The sequence below is a fragment of the Artemia sp. Qi Xiang Cuo genome, chromosome 2 (assembly GCF_049724085.1).
Source record: "Artemia sp. Qi Xiang Cuo chromosome 2, ASM4972408v1, whole genome shotgun sequence".
NCBI classification, from domain to species: Eukaryota; Metazoa; Arthropoda; class Branchiopoda; order Anostraca; family Artemiidae; genus Artemia; species Artemia sp. Qi Xiang Cuo.
In genome coordinates, this window is record NC_142795.1 from 43505840 (window position 1) to 43525298 (window position 19459).

A 19459-nucleotide genomic window follows, 5' to 3' on the forward strand; every position below is an offset into this window, starting at 1 on the left:
AAATCAACAACAAACAGAACTATGAAACTACATCAAACCATTAACAAACAGAACTATGAAACAAAATCAACCCATCAACAAACAGAACTATGAAACAAAATCAAACAATAAAAAAACAGAACTATGAAACAACATCAAATCATACAACCATCAACAAACAGAACTATGAAACAACATCAAACCATCGACAAACAGAACCATGAAACAATTTCAAACCATCAACAAACAGAACTATGAAACAACATCAAACCATATAACCATCAACAAACAGAACTAAGAAACAACATCAAACCATCAACAAACAGAACTATGAAACAAAATCAACCCATCAACAAACAGAACTATGAAAGAAAATCAAACCATCAACAAACAGAACTATGAAAAAAAAACATCAAACAACATCAAACCATCAACAAACCGAACTATGAAAAAAACCCATCAAATCATATAATCAGCAAACAGAACAGAATCATCAAATCATCAAACAGGCCGAGAATGAGGTGTGGTCTTGTACCTTTACACTCAATTATAGATGGCAGCAGTGGTAACCCCCTGTTTGTTAATAAGAGGTTCTACTGAAAACTATTATTTCTTATTTATTCTGAAACCAAGCGATGTCTATTCAATATACATACAGTTAAAATAATGTCATACTGTGTTGACAAAGGTTTCAATAGTCTGTTAGGACAACAGGAAAATTCCAAAGCTATCAAATCATTCAATGATACTTCTTTTGATTTGACTTTTAATGCTTTCCAAGCCATTATACTAGAATATTTTTACAGAGAGGCAGTTCTATTATACACAGATGCAGTTCTAGATTTATGGGTTAGTATGTGAATCCAAAACGCGAGGAATAGGTCATTACCAGCCCTTATTAGGCGTTTCAATTACAAAAAAGAGACTTTGGAACTATATTGGAGTTTTGATTTAAATATTGGAAGTAAACAATTAAAACAATTAAATAGCTTCTGGAGCTAACCCCGCCCCCTCTACTTATTTATATGACTAAACTACAACCGATTTGTCCTATCTAGCCACAGCACGAGTATTATTATAAAAATAACACATAAGTCTTATTAGCTTTTTCGATGATTTTTTTTCATGTTTTTCAAGGAAAAAATTTGTTGTTAGGACGTACAAGACCCTTAACTATCATGACCCTTATCAAGACCCTTATTTTGACCTGAGCGAACGTGTCGAAACAGGGAGTATAGCAGATTTTCGGGATTTTGCCAGTAACTAGGCTCACCTATTTACCTGATGATAAGGTTTCGAAGGCGGTATATTTATATAATTATTAATGTGGAGCATATTAGGAGCTGCAATGGACCCCTGTTTTTCGTGTTTTTTATATTAAAAAGGAGGGTAGATTTACTAAGAATAAAAAAACTACTCTAAGTAAAAATAATTATTAATTATTTTCATTATTTAATTTACTAGTTTTAGTTTATATTATTTATTTTCTATATTTTTGATTTGTGTTTTATATTATTTTTTTACTGTTTCAATTTAATTATTTAATAAATATTTTATATTGCTATTAATAGTAGTGATAATAAAAGTAATTGAGAGTTAGCTTGCTAATTATATAGATCTAAGATTTTGTATAAATAATAGATATACATTGATTTTTTTTTCAATTTTCTGTATATACATGATTTCTGTTTTAAGGTGGCTATTACGTGAAATCCGTGGCAACTATTCGTCACTGCAATCTCGGCTTCAAATTTCGGCTCAAAATTCTTTAAAAGTAAATCCATCATCACAGAAAAAGGACGCTAGCTTACTAACAGGAGATGACAACGACGATGATAAGAATCGCTTTCTTTTGCGAAATTGTGAGTTAAATGATAATAAGGAGGATCAAAATCCATTTTTACCAATTGGAGAGGTAATTTCTGGGAAGGTCAGTCGTAGTTTCTCTGAACTTTAGTTTTCTTGTTCTCTGAACTTTGATCTAATAAAAATTTTAATTGAAATTAGAAAAAAATGATTGGAAATAACATTTAATAAAGAATCAATTAAAATATAAGAAATTGAAATGAATAAAAAAAATGCAGTTCTCTGCACTTTGTTTCTCATCTTTCAGTGCTTTTGGGTGGTTGCTAAATATAATGAATCTGGTCTTAGACAGTTGCGTAATTTTGTCAAAATCCTGGGGGAGGCAAAGTTGGAGCCAATTTTCTTAAATCAAGTGAAAATGACAGTAAAACAGAAAAATGAGCTATTTGGTACCATGAAATGACTATATAGTACTATAAAGATACTTTATAGTACTACAAAGGCAAATATATACTAAAGACAACTGATCCATTTCTGTTGATACTTGAATTATACATGCTTATATTAGTTATGACAAGATTTTTGAAGAAACTAAATTTCAGCTGGGGGGGGGGCAAACTCGGGTCTGGAGGGAAGGGACAAGCAGAGGTCTGAGAGGGGCAGTCGCCCCCTTGTCCCATAGCAAATTACGCCCCTGGTCTTAGAACTAAATTTTTGGTAATTACATCATTATCATGCGTAACTACTACTACTACTACTAACAACTCACCGCAGCACCAAATCGCCTGAGGCCAACACAGCTACGCACGCTCCTCCTCCACCCCAATCTATTCAAAGCCTCCCTTTTTACACCCGCCCACGAAGTTCTCATTTCCTTGAAATCTTTCTTTATGACGTCCTCCCACCCCAGACGGGGACGGCCTGCTTTCCGTTTAGCCCTAGATGGCTGGCTGAAAAGAACAATATTTGGCAATCTGTCATCCTTCATCCACACAACGTGCTCTAGCTATTTCAACCTTTCTTTCATTATAGCCCTAGATAGCGGTATTGAACCAAATTTTTCGTATAGCCTATTGTTTTGAAATACAGTCAGTCAGCCGGGTACCCAGAACAATCCTTAAGCAATCTCTCTGGAAAACATCTAGCAAATCTTCATCCGCTTTTCGGAGCGTTCATGCTTCAGAGCCATATTTGACCACTGTCAAGCCTGGTAAAGCCTGGTAATAAGGGATGGGTGCAAATAAATTTTGTATAAATCGTTTGAAATAAAAAATCGCAGTAGTAGAATATTTTTTTCTCGTGATAAACGAAAAAAACATAACCACAAAGTGTCTTTTTCCTTTGTGGTGATATGTGGTTTTTTTTTCCAGAACTAAGCTCTTGTGTTTTGGTTTTTAGTTAAAGCCCGACTCTCAGCTTTTCAGTTTATCAACAAGATTTGACCTTGATATTTCTTTAACACCAGCTGTTCTAATTTTTGGCAATGAAAGAATTTGAATTAAAAGGTGATTTGGCTCTTGCTTATAGTGTTCTATATCGACGTTTTATTTTTCTACTTTTGACACTAAGGGTAATTAAGTAAGTAAGTATGACGGCACTAGACCCCTAAGGTCCAAACCGGCGGTGCTAAACTCCGTTTCATGGCCCTTCAGCCAGGAAGTGCAATGGGAGGCTGGGGGCCAGCCATCCTGTGCTTTCGCACACCCTTCCTGCTTACCTTCCCCAGATTTCTCCTGGTACGCATTTAGAGCTGGGTTGACTCTGGCTAAGCTAACAGGGTCACACCACTGACCCGGGTCCCAAACCAAGAAACTGGCCACGCCAGGGATCGAACCCGTGCCCCTTTAGTCAGGGTGCCAAGCCAGGCTATCTCGCTTATTTCTAGTCGGGGGTACGACGGAAAAGGTTTTTATGAAAATTTCGTCATAGGTAGACTGAAAAGCGCCAAAGCCGAATATGTAAGAGGCACTTTCGTATGAGTCGGGAAACCAGAGATACCTAAATTTAACCGAAAGGCTTCTGGAAACTGACATCTATCGATGTGCTATGAATTGAAACCGCAAAAATCCAAGCCGTCGCCACAACTTTTCCTCTTTTTTGTTTCGCGTTACAAAGAAGCAACAGAAGAATTAATATGGTAATGGTGCAACAACAGCAACACTTTAAGAAATTTTAAAAATAAGTTTCTTGTGAATTATTGTCTCGATTAATCAGTAGCTGTACTGAACCCCTCTTGCTCAAAATCCTCCTCAGGGCCTTACTGTGGTGTTTCTTTTGTGGATGGTGAAGTTTTCCCCACTGTAGAGTGCAGACGGTCTGGTATCATACTATTATCCTTTCCTTTTTAGCTAATTCAAAAAGGCAATGCAAAGAACTCCCCCCAAAAAAGGTCCCTCCGGATCCCACCCCAAATACTAATGAAATTGATACATTTTTGCCCCATCCTGGCTGGTCAAGCTCCCTATTACAAAGCTCACATGAAAGCTCAAATTCTGAGAATAGGACAATGATCAGTGTTGGATCAAATGTCACTATAGATGATAATGGCTTTTAAGAGGTCCTTTCTAGGAGCTCCAAAAAAAGGAAAAAAACATCCCCAATCAAAAGTATTTCCCCTCCTCCTCTCCAAGATTATCGTTCCTAAAACTTAGGAATTTATCTCAAAATTTCTCTAAATACCCCCTTTGAAATAACAAAGATTACTACAATAAGGATTGCAATTTTCAAAATATTAAAATCAATGTTTTCTCTTAACATTAACCGTGATGGATCTTTGCTAATAGCTGTCCAAGATCAGAAATCAGCTGATATAATACTTAATCTAAAATCTCTTCTGAATACCTCAATTAACTCATCTAAATTAAACCCAAAACAATCCCCAACAAAAATAGTAGTATATAATGTTCCCCTAGAACTACCAATTCAGGAATTAAAAGAAGGACTCTCAGATAGGGCTGGTAACACAATCCCTGTAGAAGATGTCACTCAACTGGGTAAACCCAACTCTAATGGATTAAAAACAAGTAGATCTTTCCTATTTACACTGAAGGAACGAATTAATATCCCAGAAAAGTTATTCCTATTTGGGCAAATCAAACCGCACAAGGAATACAAGCCAAAGCCTATCCAGTGTCAGAAGTGTCTGAAACTGGGACACACAACAAATAAATGCAATGAAATTCTCCTAGCCTGTAGTAATTGTAAAGGCTCCCATCCTAAAGAGTTGACAACTTGAAAAAACACTCAGCCTACATGTATCAATTGTAAAGGCCCACAGGAATCTACCAATAAATCACAATGCCCTGCATATAAGAAAATAGCACTAACACTCCAAATAGCAACAGAGAAGGCCATTCCATACCCTTTTGCAGCTATGGAAGCAAATGCTGCCCAATCACACCAAATAAAACCTATATTGAAATCAAATAATACTCCCAAGTCAAACAATCCCAATGCATCAAGTACTCCTTACAAAACACCATCTTTTAAGCCTCCCAGCTCACATCTCTATAAGGAAGAATCACCAAGCCAACAAGCCTCCTTGCCTAGTGAGATGAGGTCGGCCTGGCACCTCCCAACAAGAAACAAACCAGAAACACTACCAGGAATTAATCCCTTAACTGACAAACTGGATGCACAGCCAAACATGCAAACCCCAAATATATGCTTATTCATTCTAAACTGCAGTGCAGTTCAGGCCATGAATATACAACAACAACAGATAACAAAAATCGTTGCTGAATTGGCAAAAATCTACATCCCTAATCATATGCTCATTCAAGCAAAAAAAAGATCTTGCTCTGCTATTAACAAAGCTGAACATTGATACACAGTCATATGGAAAATAAAACAAAAACACAACACATATCAATACTCCAGTGGAACGTAAGATCACTTAAAGAAAATAAGTTAAATGAATTAATATCTTTTATGAATAATAATTCCATCAATATTGCTTGCCTCCAGGAAACTCATTTAACCCAAAATCAACAAAATAAGTCTCTGGGATACACTATCCTGAGAAAGGATAGATCAGAGAGAAAAGGAGGTGGAGAAGCTTTAATAGTTAATAATAATATAAAATTCTGTGGCATCAACTTTCCAGATTTTGTAAATGATGTTGATGCAATTGATATCAATGTTTGGCTGAATAATACAAGAACTTACATAATAAGCTTTTATAACCCTAATGGCCAAACTACATATGCCATGGATTTATTCAGCTATATAAATAATTTTAATATGTTGAAAAATATTATTATTTGTGGAGACTTTAATGCCCACAGCCTTTTGTGGGGGAATAAACCAGCAAATAAAGCCGGTAAGTTCATTGAGCATATGACTTCAAATAATAATGAATTAGCTGTTGATACCCCTCCAAACCTGAATACATATTTCAACCCCAAAAGTGGCAGTTTCTCTTTAATTGACCTAGAAATTGTGTCTTTAAATATTTTGAATAAAATTTATATAAATAAAATTGATAGTCTATGTACTGACCACTTTGCCACAGTTTGCTCCCTAAACGAACCTGCTGAAACCCTATTACATACCTCCAATTATATCAACACTAAAGCAAATTGGCCTATGTTCCAAAATAAGCTAAATGATGAAATTACAAGTTTCACCCAAAATTCATGCATTTCAAACGCAACAGTTGACACACAAGCTGAAGTTTTGGCATCTTTGCTAATAAATACAGCTAATCATGCTATCCCCATGACCACACCCAGGAAAACATTCCCTAAACATATTCCCAAAGTATGGTGGACAAATGAGTGCCAACATAAATGGAGAACAAAAAAGGCAGCTTGGAGAACATTCTTTAAAATACCATCACCTACTACATATTTAAAAAATTACAAGCAGAATCTAATCTAAAAAGGATCATAATAAATGCTAAATATAACTACTGGAATAATTTTGCAAATAATCTCTCCTGAGAAACACATGAGCCAATTATACATAAAGTCATAAGCCACATCTATGAAAAAAAACTTCCCCCAACCCACTCCTGTATGAGCTTATACATAATAATTCCCATTATGACAATGATAATGAAAAAGCTAAGCTATTTGCCACTCTTTTTGTTAATAAGCTAACATCAAAGAATTGTAGCAAAATACCCCCAATTCCTATGAACCCATGTTCCCAACCTCGCCCAAGATCCGATTATATAATCAGCCCATTTTTAGTTCAGGAAATGAACAATGCAATACATCATATTAGGACCAAGACTAGCGGCAGCTATGACATTATACATCCTAAATGGATAAAGAATCTCACCCCTTCATGCAAACAGGACCTTCTAAATTGTTATAATCATGCTTGGGCTTCATCTATGTTCCCCAATATCTGGAAATGTTCGTCGCTCTAACCAATCCTAAAGAAATAAAAACCCAAAAATAACCCTGAGTCTTATAGGCCCATAATGATTACTTCTGTTATGGGGAAAGTAATGGAGAAAATGATCATTATAGAAAATGATTCTCTGGTTTGTTGAAAAAAATAATATGATCCCTCACACTCAAACTGGCTTCAGGAAACACCATTCCTCAACAGATGCTTTTATATTGTTAACAAAAGCAATAAATGAATCATTCTCAAAAAATAATGTCCTAGTTGCTGCTTTCCTAGATTTTGAAGGGGCATATGACAATGTGAACCACCAATTTTTTTTAATTAAACTTGCAAAGTTTGGACTACCCCCAAAGCTAGTATCTTTTATAAAATCTTTCATAGAATTGCGAAGTTTCATTGTTTGTTTAGGTTCAGTCTCTTCACCCCAAATGACAATAACCAAAGGCCTTCCTCAGGGAGCAGTCCTCAGCTGCCTCCTTTTTGCCCTGTATCTCTGAGACATGAACCTCCCCCACAAGAATCTACAATATGCTAATGATCTGGTACTATGGGCATCTGGCAATACCTTTGAGATTGCACAATCAAAGCTGCAAAAGTCACTTTTCCAATTTGAAAAATTCTCTCAACATTCAGATCTACCCATTGCACCTACCAAGTCAAAATAATCCAATTTCACCGAAAGCGAAATTACGTTAATGCAAGGCTAACTCTAAATGGAACAACTATTCCAGAAGATAATCATATTAATTACCTAGGTCTCATGCTTGACCAACAAATTAATTTCCACCTCCACATTTGAAACACAATAAAAAAATGCTATAGAAAAACAATTATACTAAAAAGACTTCTTTCTACATCCTGAGGCTGTAAGGAGAAAACCTTACTCCAGTTTCATAAATGACATATAAGACCCCATATTGACTATGGGCTCATCGTCTATGGTGCATATGCAAAGACCCAGATGCGAAAAATTGAAACAATACAAAACGATATAATGCGTGTCATATTTGGTCTTAGGAAACCCACAAGCACCAAGTTTCTGCTTATGGAGAGTGGATTAACAACAATAAGGGAGAGACGTAGCTCTTTCTTGATAAAACATCTTACAAAAATTGAATCAAATAGCTCACACACCCTACACAATTGGTTAAGAAATCCAGCCATGTATAGAGGCATTGCAGATGAGTATACTAATATTCAGAAGAAGTTCCCTGTACCCGCAAAGTCTATTGCACCTACTTTCCCCTAATCCCCTCCATGGAATTGGTCAATCCCCATAATAAATACTGATTTCTCAAACTGGAACTAAAGATTTAACCCCCATTGCTTTTGTCCAGAAAAAATTTGCTGAACTTAATACAATTACTTATAAAAACCATTTCCAAATATTTGTTGATGGGTCTAAAATGAATGAGAAGGTAGCAAGTGGTGCCTTCCTTCCTCGCCTGAAAATTGTAATGGGTGAGTGATTGTATAATATTGTATCTATAATGTCTGCAGAGTTAAATGTCATAATCATGGCACTAGAACACCTTATGGAAAATAAACCCTTGATTGCTAATTCAAATAATATTATAGTTTATTCTGACTCTATCAAGCCTTGAGTTGCTGTCTTCAGCTCCTCAGTATAAGCTGGATATTGACACTTATCATTGTCTTAGTAATATAGATAATATTTCTTCAAGTGGAATAAGAACTTATCTTCAGTATATTCTTAGCCACTCTGGTATAAGTGGTAATCATCAGGTTGATGAAATAGCAAAAAATGCTATAAATATTGACCAGCCAAGTGGGAAACCAATCCCCATTAGAGATATTTACCGATGGAGACTATCAGATATTATTTTTAATAAGAATAATCCTTCTCTTTCCCCCTTTCCCAATAAGTACTTTTCTAAAATTTATCACAGAATTCGTTCTGGAACAAATGTACTAAACTTTCTTGCATTCTCGTATTAGTTTCATAATTCAAGTGGTTCAGTTCCCCTGTCCCCTCTCTGCAGGTATCCCCTCTCTGAATAATGAAACAATTGACCACTGCCTATTTGAATGTAATATGCTGACGTCTGCTCAGCATACCTTGCATTGTAAACTGTTAAAGTGCTTCAAAAACCACAAATCTTACTATGAGCCAAGGGCCTAGCCGACTATACCTGCACACAGAGCACAGAAATCGATATCTATAATCTTATATTTGAACTCCTTGAGTCGAAAGATCTACTGAAAGATATCTGAGAACATCTAATTAATAAGAGACAGCCAAGCCAGTAGCTCTGTAGCCCACAGAGTGAAGCAAAAGGAAAAGGGCTAAATAGTATCAACTGAAAAGCCCGCCTGCTGTGAAATAGAAGAAGAAGAGAAGACAACACTTTGTATGGAAGCCTGAAATTTTTGGCAGATTGTTAATCCAATGGTTTTGTATGAAGTGACAGTCATTGTGAGTTACTCCCTTTTAAGTGTATTTGCAAGTCTGTATAGCCAGTGGGGTGTAGTCTAGGCTACAGGAAGAGGGCTGTTTATGTGGTTACTAAGTTCATCCCAGTTCTTATGCCTACTAAGCCTACCCAGGCTTACCAAGGTACAGAATCTTATTTTTTTAAATCATTTCATTGCCAGATTCTGGTTTTCAGCTTACAGGCTTGCTAGACGATGCAATTTTGGGCCCCAAATTAAAGCCCTGGGTATAAATTTAGAATTTTGACTCCTGACAAAGAGACATGTCGTCCCGGCGGGGAAGTCCTCCCGGCAAAACCTTTTCCGTTCGTCGACATATGGTTCTTGACTGCTCGGACTCGATCCTGCTGGATTCAAAACGCAAAGCAAAACTGATACAGTGCGTGTTTGAGGTCTGGTCTGAGATTGATAGGAAAACGTTACCTTTCCCTGTTTACCTATCCGGAGGGTTTCCTGACAGGACCAAATCTGTGGAACTCAAGCCTGAGAGTAGTGCTGACAGAGGCAGCAGTCTTACGGCTGACTTGAGCTGCACTCACGAGGAAGCAAACACTCATGTTGTGCTTCACGCAGCGTTCTGTGTTAAAATTGGATGTTCAGACATGATTATCGAAGCCAGTGACACCGATATCGTCGTCATCTTGCTTCAGTGTTTTTCTAAAATTGAGGCACAAACCAGTGCAACACCAAACATCTGGGCTTGCTTCAAGGACAAAGCTGTTTCTGTCATAGAGCTGGCAAATGGACTCCCTGCGTCTTTAGTGAACTCTTTAGGGGCATTTTTTCATTGTTACACCAGCTATGATACGGTGAGCTACATCTATTCAAAAGGCAAGAAAACGATACTCAAAACAGGAATGCCCTGGTTAACTCAAATTTCGGCTGTGACTGACCAAGTTTCAAGAGACATACAAGAGGCCATTGAACTCGAGGATGAAATTGTGAAGTTGAGTCGAGACATTTTGATTGCGTCGTATGAAAAAAAAAAAACTTTGACTGTTTAAACGATCTGCGAGTTCACTTGTTTCCACGTCGCAAAACACTGAAGAGCCTACCTCCAACAGACCACTTGTTCAAGTTCCACGTCAAAATATGTATTTTTCAATGGTCTGTGATGCTACAGGCACTTATGCCTAGTCCCATCTACTTTTCTCCCTTAGATTTTGGGTGGGAGTTAAAAGACGGAAAAGTTTTACCCAAATAATCAACTCTTGTAGCCTGGCCATCTACCATTCAGAAAGTTTCGCCGTACTGCAAGTGTAAAAACTGAGGACAAAAATTCCCCTGTGCAGCTAGGGGCTGCGGTATTCTGTGCTCCTACTGTGGAAAATGTCGTGAAGGGGAGTTTAGTTCTGATAAGGAATATTTATTCTGCATGGGAGTTGTTGATTTGAAAAGACGATGGGTAGTTGGCTGCTTTAGTAATTCGATGGGTTTTTCATGTCATCATTTATTTGTATTTCTGTTTTAAGCAATTCGTAATACTTTGGTTAATAAACTCATTGTTTGTGATGACATCTGTGTAGAGCTTCGCTAGTTTTTTTGTCTGAGATTTAGCGTTACAGTAAAAAAAAAAATTAGTGTGTTGTGGTTAAAAAGACATTCCTTAGCCTCCGGGCATCTTGGATACTGCTGCCTTAGTCGTTGATACTCGGGTTTCTGTAAAAAAAAGGCACATCAGACTCACTGGAACAACAATGTCCACTGAGGAGCCATACACAAGTTGTGAAACCCTAAGTTTCGTGATGTTTGCCGCCTCTTACAAATGTGCCCTTTTTATTTTTCGAATCAGCAAGGTCGATTTAGGGGGGGGGGGAGGGGGTAGGCCCATTTTCCTTAATACCTTTTTCTGTCGGGGTGTATGTCACATTTTTTACTTCTGGCACCCTGATTACTTGGACAAAGAACTTTCAACCCAGCGCACGTCCACTTAGCCAGGACGGCTAAGAGTGTGTTTTAGCTAAATCTCAATTGTCAGCTTTTCAGTTTATCAACGCAAATTTGAACTTGATATTTCTTTAACACCAAGTGCTCTCATTTTCGGCAATGAAAGAATATCAGAGGCAACGCTGTAGCGTTGCCTATAGTAAAGGCATACAGCTCCGATGTTTTATGTTTTTTTCCAGAGGCAGTAAAGCGCCAATGACGCAGTAGGTTTTAGGCTTCTGCAGTGAGACGATACCCAAACTCTTGTTTGTAGTTATTTTTATTCGATTCAAACTTGATTTGCACATTCAATTTAAGTTTCACTCGTTTTAAGATTTATTTATTCATTTACATTAATATATATATTGTATGTTTGTTCGCATTGATTGTTTATTTAGTTTCTGTTCGTTTTAAGTTTCATTTATACTTTAATAGCAAACTCTTCATTTTCGTTTTAAGCTTGATTTTCATATTCAATCTAAGCATTACTCGCTTTAAGATATATTTATTCATTTATATTATTAATTGTTGTATGTTTTATGCTATGACTGTTTATTTAATTTCTGTTCGTTTTGGGTTTCATTTATTCTTTAATTGTAATTTCTGGTCGTTTTGAGTTTGAATTTTAACAGGTATTCATATCTCCTGAGCTTAAGTTTAAAATAACCTTTACTTTTCTTTGAAAAACTTATTTCTTGGAAAGTTTTTTTTTAATTAATATGAATTAAAAGGTGATTTGGCTCTTGCTAATAGCATTCTCTTTTGACGTTTTGTCTTTCTACTTTTGACACTAAGGGTGTGTTTCAGTTAAAATCTCGATTGTCAGCTTTTCAGTTTATCAACAAGATTTGAACTTGACATTTCTTTAACACCAACTACTCTCATTTTTGGCAATGAAAGAATTTAGATTAAAAGGTGATTTGGCTCTTGCTAATAGCGTTCTATTTCGACGTTTTATCTTTCTACATTTGGCACTAAGGGTGTGTTTCAGTTAAAATCTCGATTGTCAGCTTTTCAGTTTATCAACAAGATTTGAACTTTATATTTCTTTAACACCAACTACTCTCATTTTTGGCAATAAAAGAATTTAAATTAAAAGGTGATTTGGCTCTTGCTAATAGCGTTCTATTTCGACGTTTTATCTTTCCACTTTTGGCACTAAGGGTGTGTTTTAGTTATATTTCGATTGTCAGCTTTTCAGATTATCAACAAGATTTGAACTTGATATTTCTTTAACACCAACTAGTCTCATTTTTGGCAATGAAAGAATTTAAATTAAAAGGTGATTTGGCTCTTGCTAATAGCGGTCTATTTCGACGTTTTATCTTTCTACTTTTGGCACTAAGGGTGTGTTTTAGTTTAATCTCAATTGTCAGCTTTTCAGTTTTTCAACAAGATTTGAACTTGATATTTCTTTAACACCAACTGCTCTCATTTTCGGCAATGAAAGAATTTAGATTAAAAGGTGATTTGGCTCTTGCTAATAGCGTTCTATTTCGGCGTTTTATCTTTCTACTTTTGGCACTAAGGGTGTGTTTTAGTTTAATCTCAATTGTCAGCTTTTCAGTTTTTCAACAAGATTTGAACTTGATATTTCTTTAACACCAACTGCTCTCATTTTTGGCAATGAAAGAATTTAGATTAAAAGGTGATTTGGCTCTTGCTAATAGCTTTCTATTTCGACGTTTTATCTTTCTACTTTTGGCACTAAGGGTGTGTTTTAGTTAAATCTCGATTGTCAGCTTTTCAGTTTATCAACAAGATTTGAACTTGATATTTCTTTAACACCAACTACTCTCATTTTTGGCAATAAAAGAATTTAAATTAAAAGGTGATTTGGCTCTTGCTAATAGCGTTCTATTTCGACGTTTTATCTTTCCACTTTTGGCACTAAGGGTGTGTTTTAGTTATATCTCGATTGTCACCTTTTCAGATTATCAACAAGATTTGAACTTGATATTTCTTTAACACCAACTACTCTCATTTTTGGCAATGAAAGAATTTAAATTAAAAGGTGATTTGGCTCTTGCTAATAGCGGTCTATTTCGACGTTTTATCTTTCTACTTTTGGCACTAAGGGTGTGTTTTAGTTTAATCTCAATTGTCAGCTTTTCAGTTTTTCAACAAGATTTGAACTTGATATTTCTTTAACACCAACTGCTCTCATTTTCAGCAATGAAATTATATGAATTAAAACATGATTTGGCTCTTGCTAATAGCATTCTCTTTTGACGTTTTGTCTTTCTACTTTTGGCACTAGGGGTGTGTTTTAGTTAAATTTTGATTTTCAGCTTTTCTGTTTATCAGTTAGATCTGAACTTGATATTTCTTTAACACCAACTGCTCTAACTTTTCAGCAATAAAAGAATACTAATTAAAAGGTGATTTGGCTCTTGATAATAGCGTTTTATTTTCACATTTTTTCTTTCTACTTTTGGTACTAAGGGTGTGTTTTTGCTGTAAATTATTAGGCAACAATTTTCAGATGCGTGTTATCTACCTCTAATTTAAAAAAACAGAAGCCAAACATAAATAATTCGAAAATAATTTTATACAATAGTTAAAAATTCAAAACAGGAATGAAAATTCAAACAGTTATTCCATAAAAAATGTATTCAAGCTTATAGTTGTATTCTTTGAATTTTTAGTCTTAAACTCAGTTTTAATTAATAATTTCCAGAGATATTGTTTTGACTTGCTAAGGAAAATCCTTAACAAGTGCTAGAAATATTTTTCTGTTAGTTCAAAGTAACGCATTTGGTATTATAAGTGATGCTCACAAGTTTTTGTTTGGAGGGCAGAAAACATCTTTTGGGTGTATACTGAATATAATCTTGTTTAGAATATCTACTAGTTTGGACTGGCATTATTTTTAGGCTGAAGCTTGGACAACAACAACAAACTGGTTTCAAGATAAACTGGAAATGAAAAGAGGAGAAAGTACAAAGAATCTAATTGAAAATGGTAACTAATATTTTGCTTCTTCTTTTATATAATTTTTATTTTTATTAGATTATTTGTACTTCTATACTACTATATTCATCAGAGGAACTTGTTTGAACATGCTAAGACCAAAAGTGTATAATTTGTTCATTGTAAAGTTTCTTGTAAACAATTACTAGCATAGAAAAGAATAAATGATTTTAGAAAAAGAAGAAACTTGGTTTCAAAAGAGGTACAACCTTAATGGCAGTCGCACCATCAAATTCAGCATGTTTTACAAACCAGGAGTGGGGGTAAAATTGTGTATGTTTCCTTGGAACCACGGTCACAGATGCCTATTTATTTGATTATTTGTGTCTTTCCATGTCTATTCTTATCGAACCGGCAGTCATAAAATATTGAAATAAAATTAAAATAGAAATTAAAAGTTCTAGTGCCGTTCTGTAAGTAGCAAAATAGGTTGTGTCGCAGCAAATTAGTGTATTGTTCTGTTCCACAGCGTAAAAATACGATTTTGGCCCGAAAAAGTGACAAACATTGTGCCCTTAGATGAGCGATTTCTCTTTTTTTTTAAAGACAGGGGAGTAGAGCTTTAAATTTCTGTTCAAACGAACTCTTACCAGATAAGCTATAACTACTTGGTATGAACTTCTAAATTTGAAATTTTTCTAGATAGCAGCTTGGATCGTCTGTTCTGGGTTTCTTAAACATGTTGAATTCCAAGGTATAAATTATGTCTAGACAACCCAAATTTTCAAAGAGATGCTTTCTCACCCTTCCACTTTTGTCAGTGGTAACACAGTAAAATACTCGTTTATGTTTCACTAGACAGGTTTTTACAATAACTTCTTACCTCAAATTGGGGACTTTGCCAAAATATATTCTTAAGAACGTAGGGAGGCTGTACTGTATGGTCTCCACGTCCATTTGTATTGACCTGAAGTATCCATCACTGAAATAAAAAAAATTGAGCCTATAAAAGGCTTTCCGAGGCTTCAGGCCTCCGCCCGCCCATAGACATATCCACTCAACTATGAAAATAGCAAACTGTGTCGCAATTTAAACATGAATAACTAGTATTTTAGGGTACAAGGGCTGATTAATGGGAAAAAAATACTCAAAATTGTTGAAAAGCCTAATTATAAAATAACTCTTTTCTAGAAATTCCAGATCAAGACGGAAAACTTATCGAGAGAGGTCTCTTTGTCTTAGAAAAAGATGGCACTGATCCACATGAGTTCATTTTGGAAAGCCACTCACGTGGAAGTAATATAGACCCAGAGCGAAATAGAAAACAATTCAAGCCTTGACTTTTGCTTTTGTGTGTATGTTTTGTATTTACAAATATAAAAGCCGTTTGTCTTACTGATTGACTAAATAAATTTTTAACCTTCCCATTTGCTATCGCAGTGATGAATCATGTATTTCGTTTCGCAATTTTAAAGACAGATATTATGTCAAGCATTACCTTGAACATTTTTTCCATGCTCTTGGCTTTATCTGTTTGGATGTGTTTTGTCATATTTGATGGTCTGAGGTGTTGCACAAAAATTTCTTCTTATTGATTTCTTATTGATCTTCTTATTGAAAATGATGCATCGTCTAGCCAGACCATTGTGAGTTAAATTTGCTATAAAATTTTCCTCTAGAGAAGCTTGACGAAACACATATTTTCAAAGATAATTACAAACAGTAAAAGCCTACGGCTTTTTCTTAGTTAGAATTGTAAAAGGCAAATCACAGAAAATCAGAGAGTCAAGTCAGTCAAATATGGCACCTTACCCCAGTGAAACTTGTCAAAAGATAAGTGTGTTGCATCATCATCCATATGACGATTTATTTTAATATTTCAGTTACTAAGGGCTAAAGTTCTCCTTTAATATAATCTCAAAACCTCCAAAAAATGATTTATTTTCCTAATATTTTAATATAGCGCACTCTAATCATCAGATTAATGTTTTTCTCAAAAATGGTACTAACCTCTTTGATGTATTTATCTGATATGTCTATATGTATCATAGGCAGCCCAATGGCGCTGCCGAATGGCGCTGCCGAAATAAAGAACGATGTTGGCACAATGTATTATTTATTTTTTGGGGTTAGACCAGGGCACTTCGCATCGAAGGAGTTGTCGTAGAAACTTCGAAAAGGCCTCTTTCGATTGGAAATTGGAGCAGCTAGTGGCCTTTTTAATAGTCAAAAGTGATTGGAAGGCAACTAACGGCCCTTCCACGCCCATCATTTCCCCAAACACATCCAATCAAAATTTTGAGATAGTCATTTTGTTTAGTGTAGTTGATGTTTAGATTGAAATTATGTTTGTGGGGGAGGAGGACACTCCCCCACAGCCCTCAGTGTAAGGGTTGTAAGTTATGCCCTGGGGGCATATAAGATTTTTAAAGAAATTGTTGTCATAGGAACTTCAAAAAAGGCTCGTTCGACTGGAAATTGAAAGGGCTAGTGCCCTTTTTAATAGTCGAAAGTGATTGGAGTGCAACTAACCCCCTCTCACGCCCGCCTTTTCCCCAAACACATACAATCAAAATTTTGAGATAGCCATTTTGTTCAACGTAGTTGAAAGCTCTGAAACTAAGGTCTTTGAGGATGGCAACCCCCACAACCCTCGGGGTAAGGGTTATAAGTTATGCCCTGGGGACATATAAGGTTTTCATGGAAAGTGTTGTCGTAGAAACTTCAAAAGATACTCATTCGATTGGAAATTGAAATGGATAGTGCCCTTATTAATAGTCGAAAGTGATTGGAATGCGACTAACACCCCTTCCAGGCCCACCATTTATCCAAACACATCCAATCAAAGTTTTGAGATAGCCATTTTGTTCAACGTAGTTGAAAGTTCCAGAAATTAGGTTTTTGAGGATGATAACCCCTTCAGAGCTCTCAAGACAAGGGTTACAAGTTATACCCTCGGGAAATATAAGGATTTCATTGAAAGCTTTGTCGTTGAAACTTCAAAAGGGACCATTCGATTGAAAATTCAAAGTGCTAGTGCCCTTTTTAATAGTTGAAAGTGATTGGAGGGTAACTAAACCCTTCTCACTCCCACCTTTTCCCCAAACACATACAATCAAAATTTTTAGACAACAATTTTGTTCAACTTAGTTGATGGTTTTGGAAATTAGATCGTTAGGGATTACACCCTACAACCCTCAGAGCAAGGGTTGTAAGTTTTGCCCTGGGGCCATATAAGGTTTTTACAGAAAATGTTGTCGTAGAAACTTCAAAATGGGTTCATTCCATTCGAAATTGAAATAGCTAGTGGCCTTTTTAATAGTCAAAAGTAATTGGAGAGCACCTAATCTCCTCTCACGCTCACCATTTTCCCAAACGCATACAATCAAAATTTTCAGAAAGCCATTTTTCTCAACGTAATTGAAAGTTCTGTAAACTATGTCTTTGAGCATGACAACCCCCTCCCCACAGCCCTCGGGGCATGGTTTATATGTTATACCCTGGGGGCATATGAGGATTTAATAGAAAGTGTTTTCGTAAAACTTCAAAAAGGGCTCATTCGATTGAAAATTAAAGGAACTAATGCCTTTTTTAATAGTTCAAAGAAATTGGAGGGCAACTAACCCCCCTCTAACGCCCACAATTTCCCCGAGCATATTCAATAAAAATTTAAAGATATCCATTTTGTTCAACGTACTTAAAAATTCTGGAAATTAGGTCTTTTAGGAAGACAACCCCCTCAGAGCCCTCAGGGCAAGGCTTGTAAGTTATACCCTGAGTGCATATAAGGTATTTATAGAAAGTGTTATCTTCTTCTTCAAACTTCAAAAAGGGCTCATTTGATTAGAAATTGAAAGGGCTAGGGCCCTTTTTAATAGTCAAAAGTGAACGGAGAGCAACTAGCCTCCCTCTCACGCCCGCCATTTCCCTAAACACATTCAATTAAAATTTTAAGATAGCCGTTTTGTTCGACGTAGTTAAAAGTTCTGGAAATTATGATTTTGAGGATGACAAACCACCTAAAGCCCGTCAGGGCAAGGGTTGTAAGTTATGCCCTGGGGGCATATAAGATTTTTATAGAAAGCATTTTCGTAGAGACTTCAAAAAGTGCTCATTCGATTGAAAAATGAAAGGGCTGGTGCCTTTTTTAATAGTCGAAAGTGATTGCAGGGCAACTAGCCCCCCTCTCAAGCTCACCATTTCCCCCGAAGACATCCAATCAAAATTTTGAGATGGGCATTTTGTTCAACGGAAATGAAAGTTCTGGAAATTAGGTCTTTCAGGATGACACTTCCCCCAGAGCCCTCAGGGCTAAGGTTGTAAGCTATGCCTTGGGGGCTTATTAGTTTTTTTTTTATATAGAAAATGTTGTCGTAGAAACTTCAAAAGAAGCTCATTAAATTGGAAACTGAAAGGGCCTGAAAACTTTTTAATAAGCTTGTCGAAACTGATTGGAGGGCAACTAACCTCCCTCTGACGCCCACCAGTTCTCCAAACACATCCAATCAAAATTTTGAGATGGCCATTTTTTTCAAAGTAGTTGAAAGTTCTGGATATTATGTCTTTGAGGATGATCAACCCTTCCCCCTCCCCACAACCTTCAAGGCAAGGGTTGTAAGTTATGCCCGTGGGGCATATAAGGTTTCTATAGAGCGTTGTAATATAAACTCCCCACAACCTTTAAGGCAAGGGTTGTAAGTTATGCCCGTGGGGCATATAAGGTTTCTATAGAGCGTTGTAATATAAACTTCGAAGGGCTAGTGCCCGTTTTGATAGTCAAAAGTGATTGGAGTAATGCTAACACCCCGCCCACGCCCATCACTTCTCCAAACACATCCAACAAAAATTTTTATATAGCAATTTTGCTCAACGTAGTTGATAAGTTCAGAAATTATGTCTATGAGGATGATATATAAAGGGTTGTAAGTTATGCCCTGGGGGCATATAAGGCTTTATAGAAAGTGTTATCGTAAAAAGTTCAAAAAGGGTTCATTCGATTGGAGATTGAAAGCGCTGGTGC

General features: G+C 36.1%; 1 protein-coding gene across 1 annotated transcript; it reads left to right on the plus strand.

Moving 5' to 3' along the window:
• Positions 1-1657: 1657 nt before the first annotated feature.
• On the plus strand, positions 1658-15860 carry LOC148955258 (uncharacterized). The gene is made up of 3 exons (XM_089106775.1): positions 1658-1909; positions 14403-14490; positions 15631-15860. Exons 1-3 carry the CDS (start codon positions 1658-1660, stop codon positions 15777-15779), a joined length of 489 nt encoding a protein of 162 aa, XP_088962901.1. The 3' UTR covers positions 15780-15860.
• The last annotated feature ends 3599 nt before the right edge of the window (positions 15861-19459 follow it).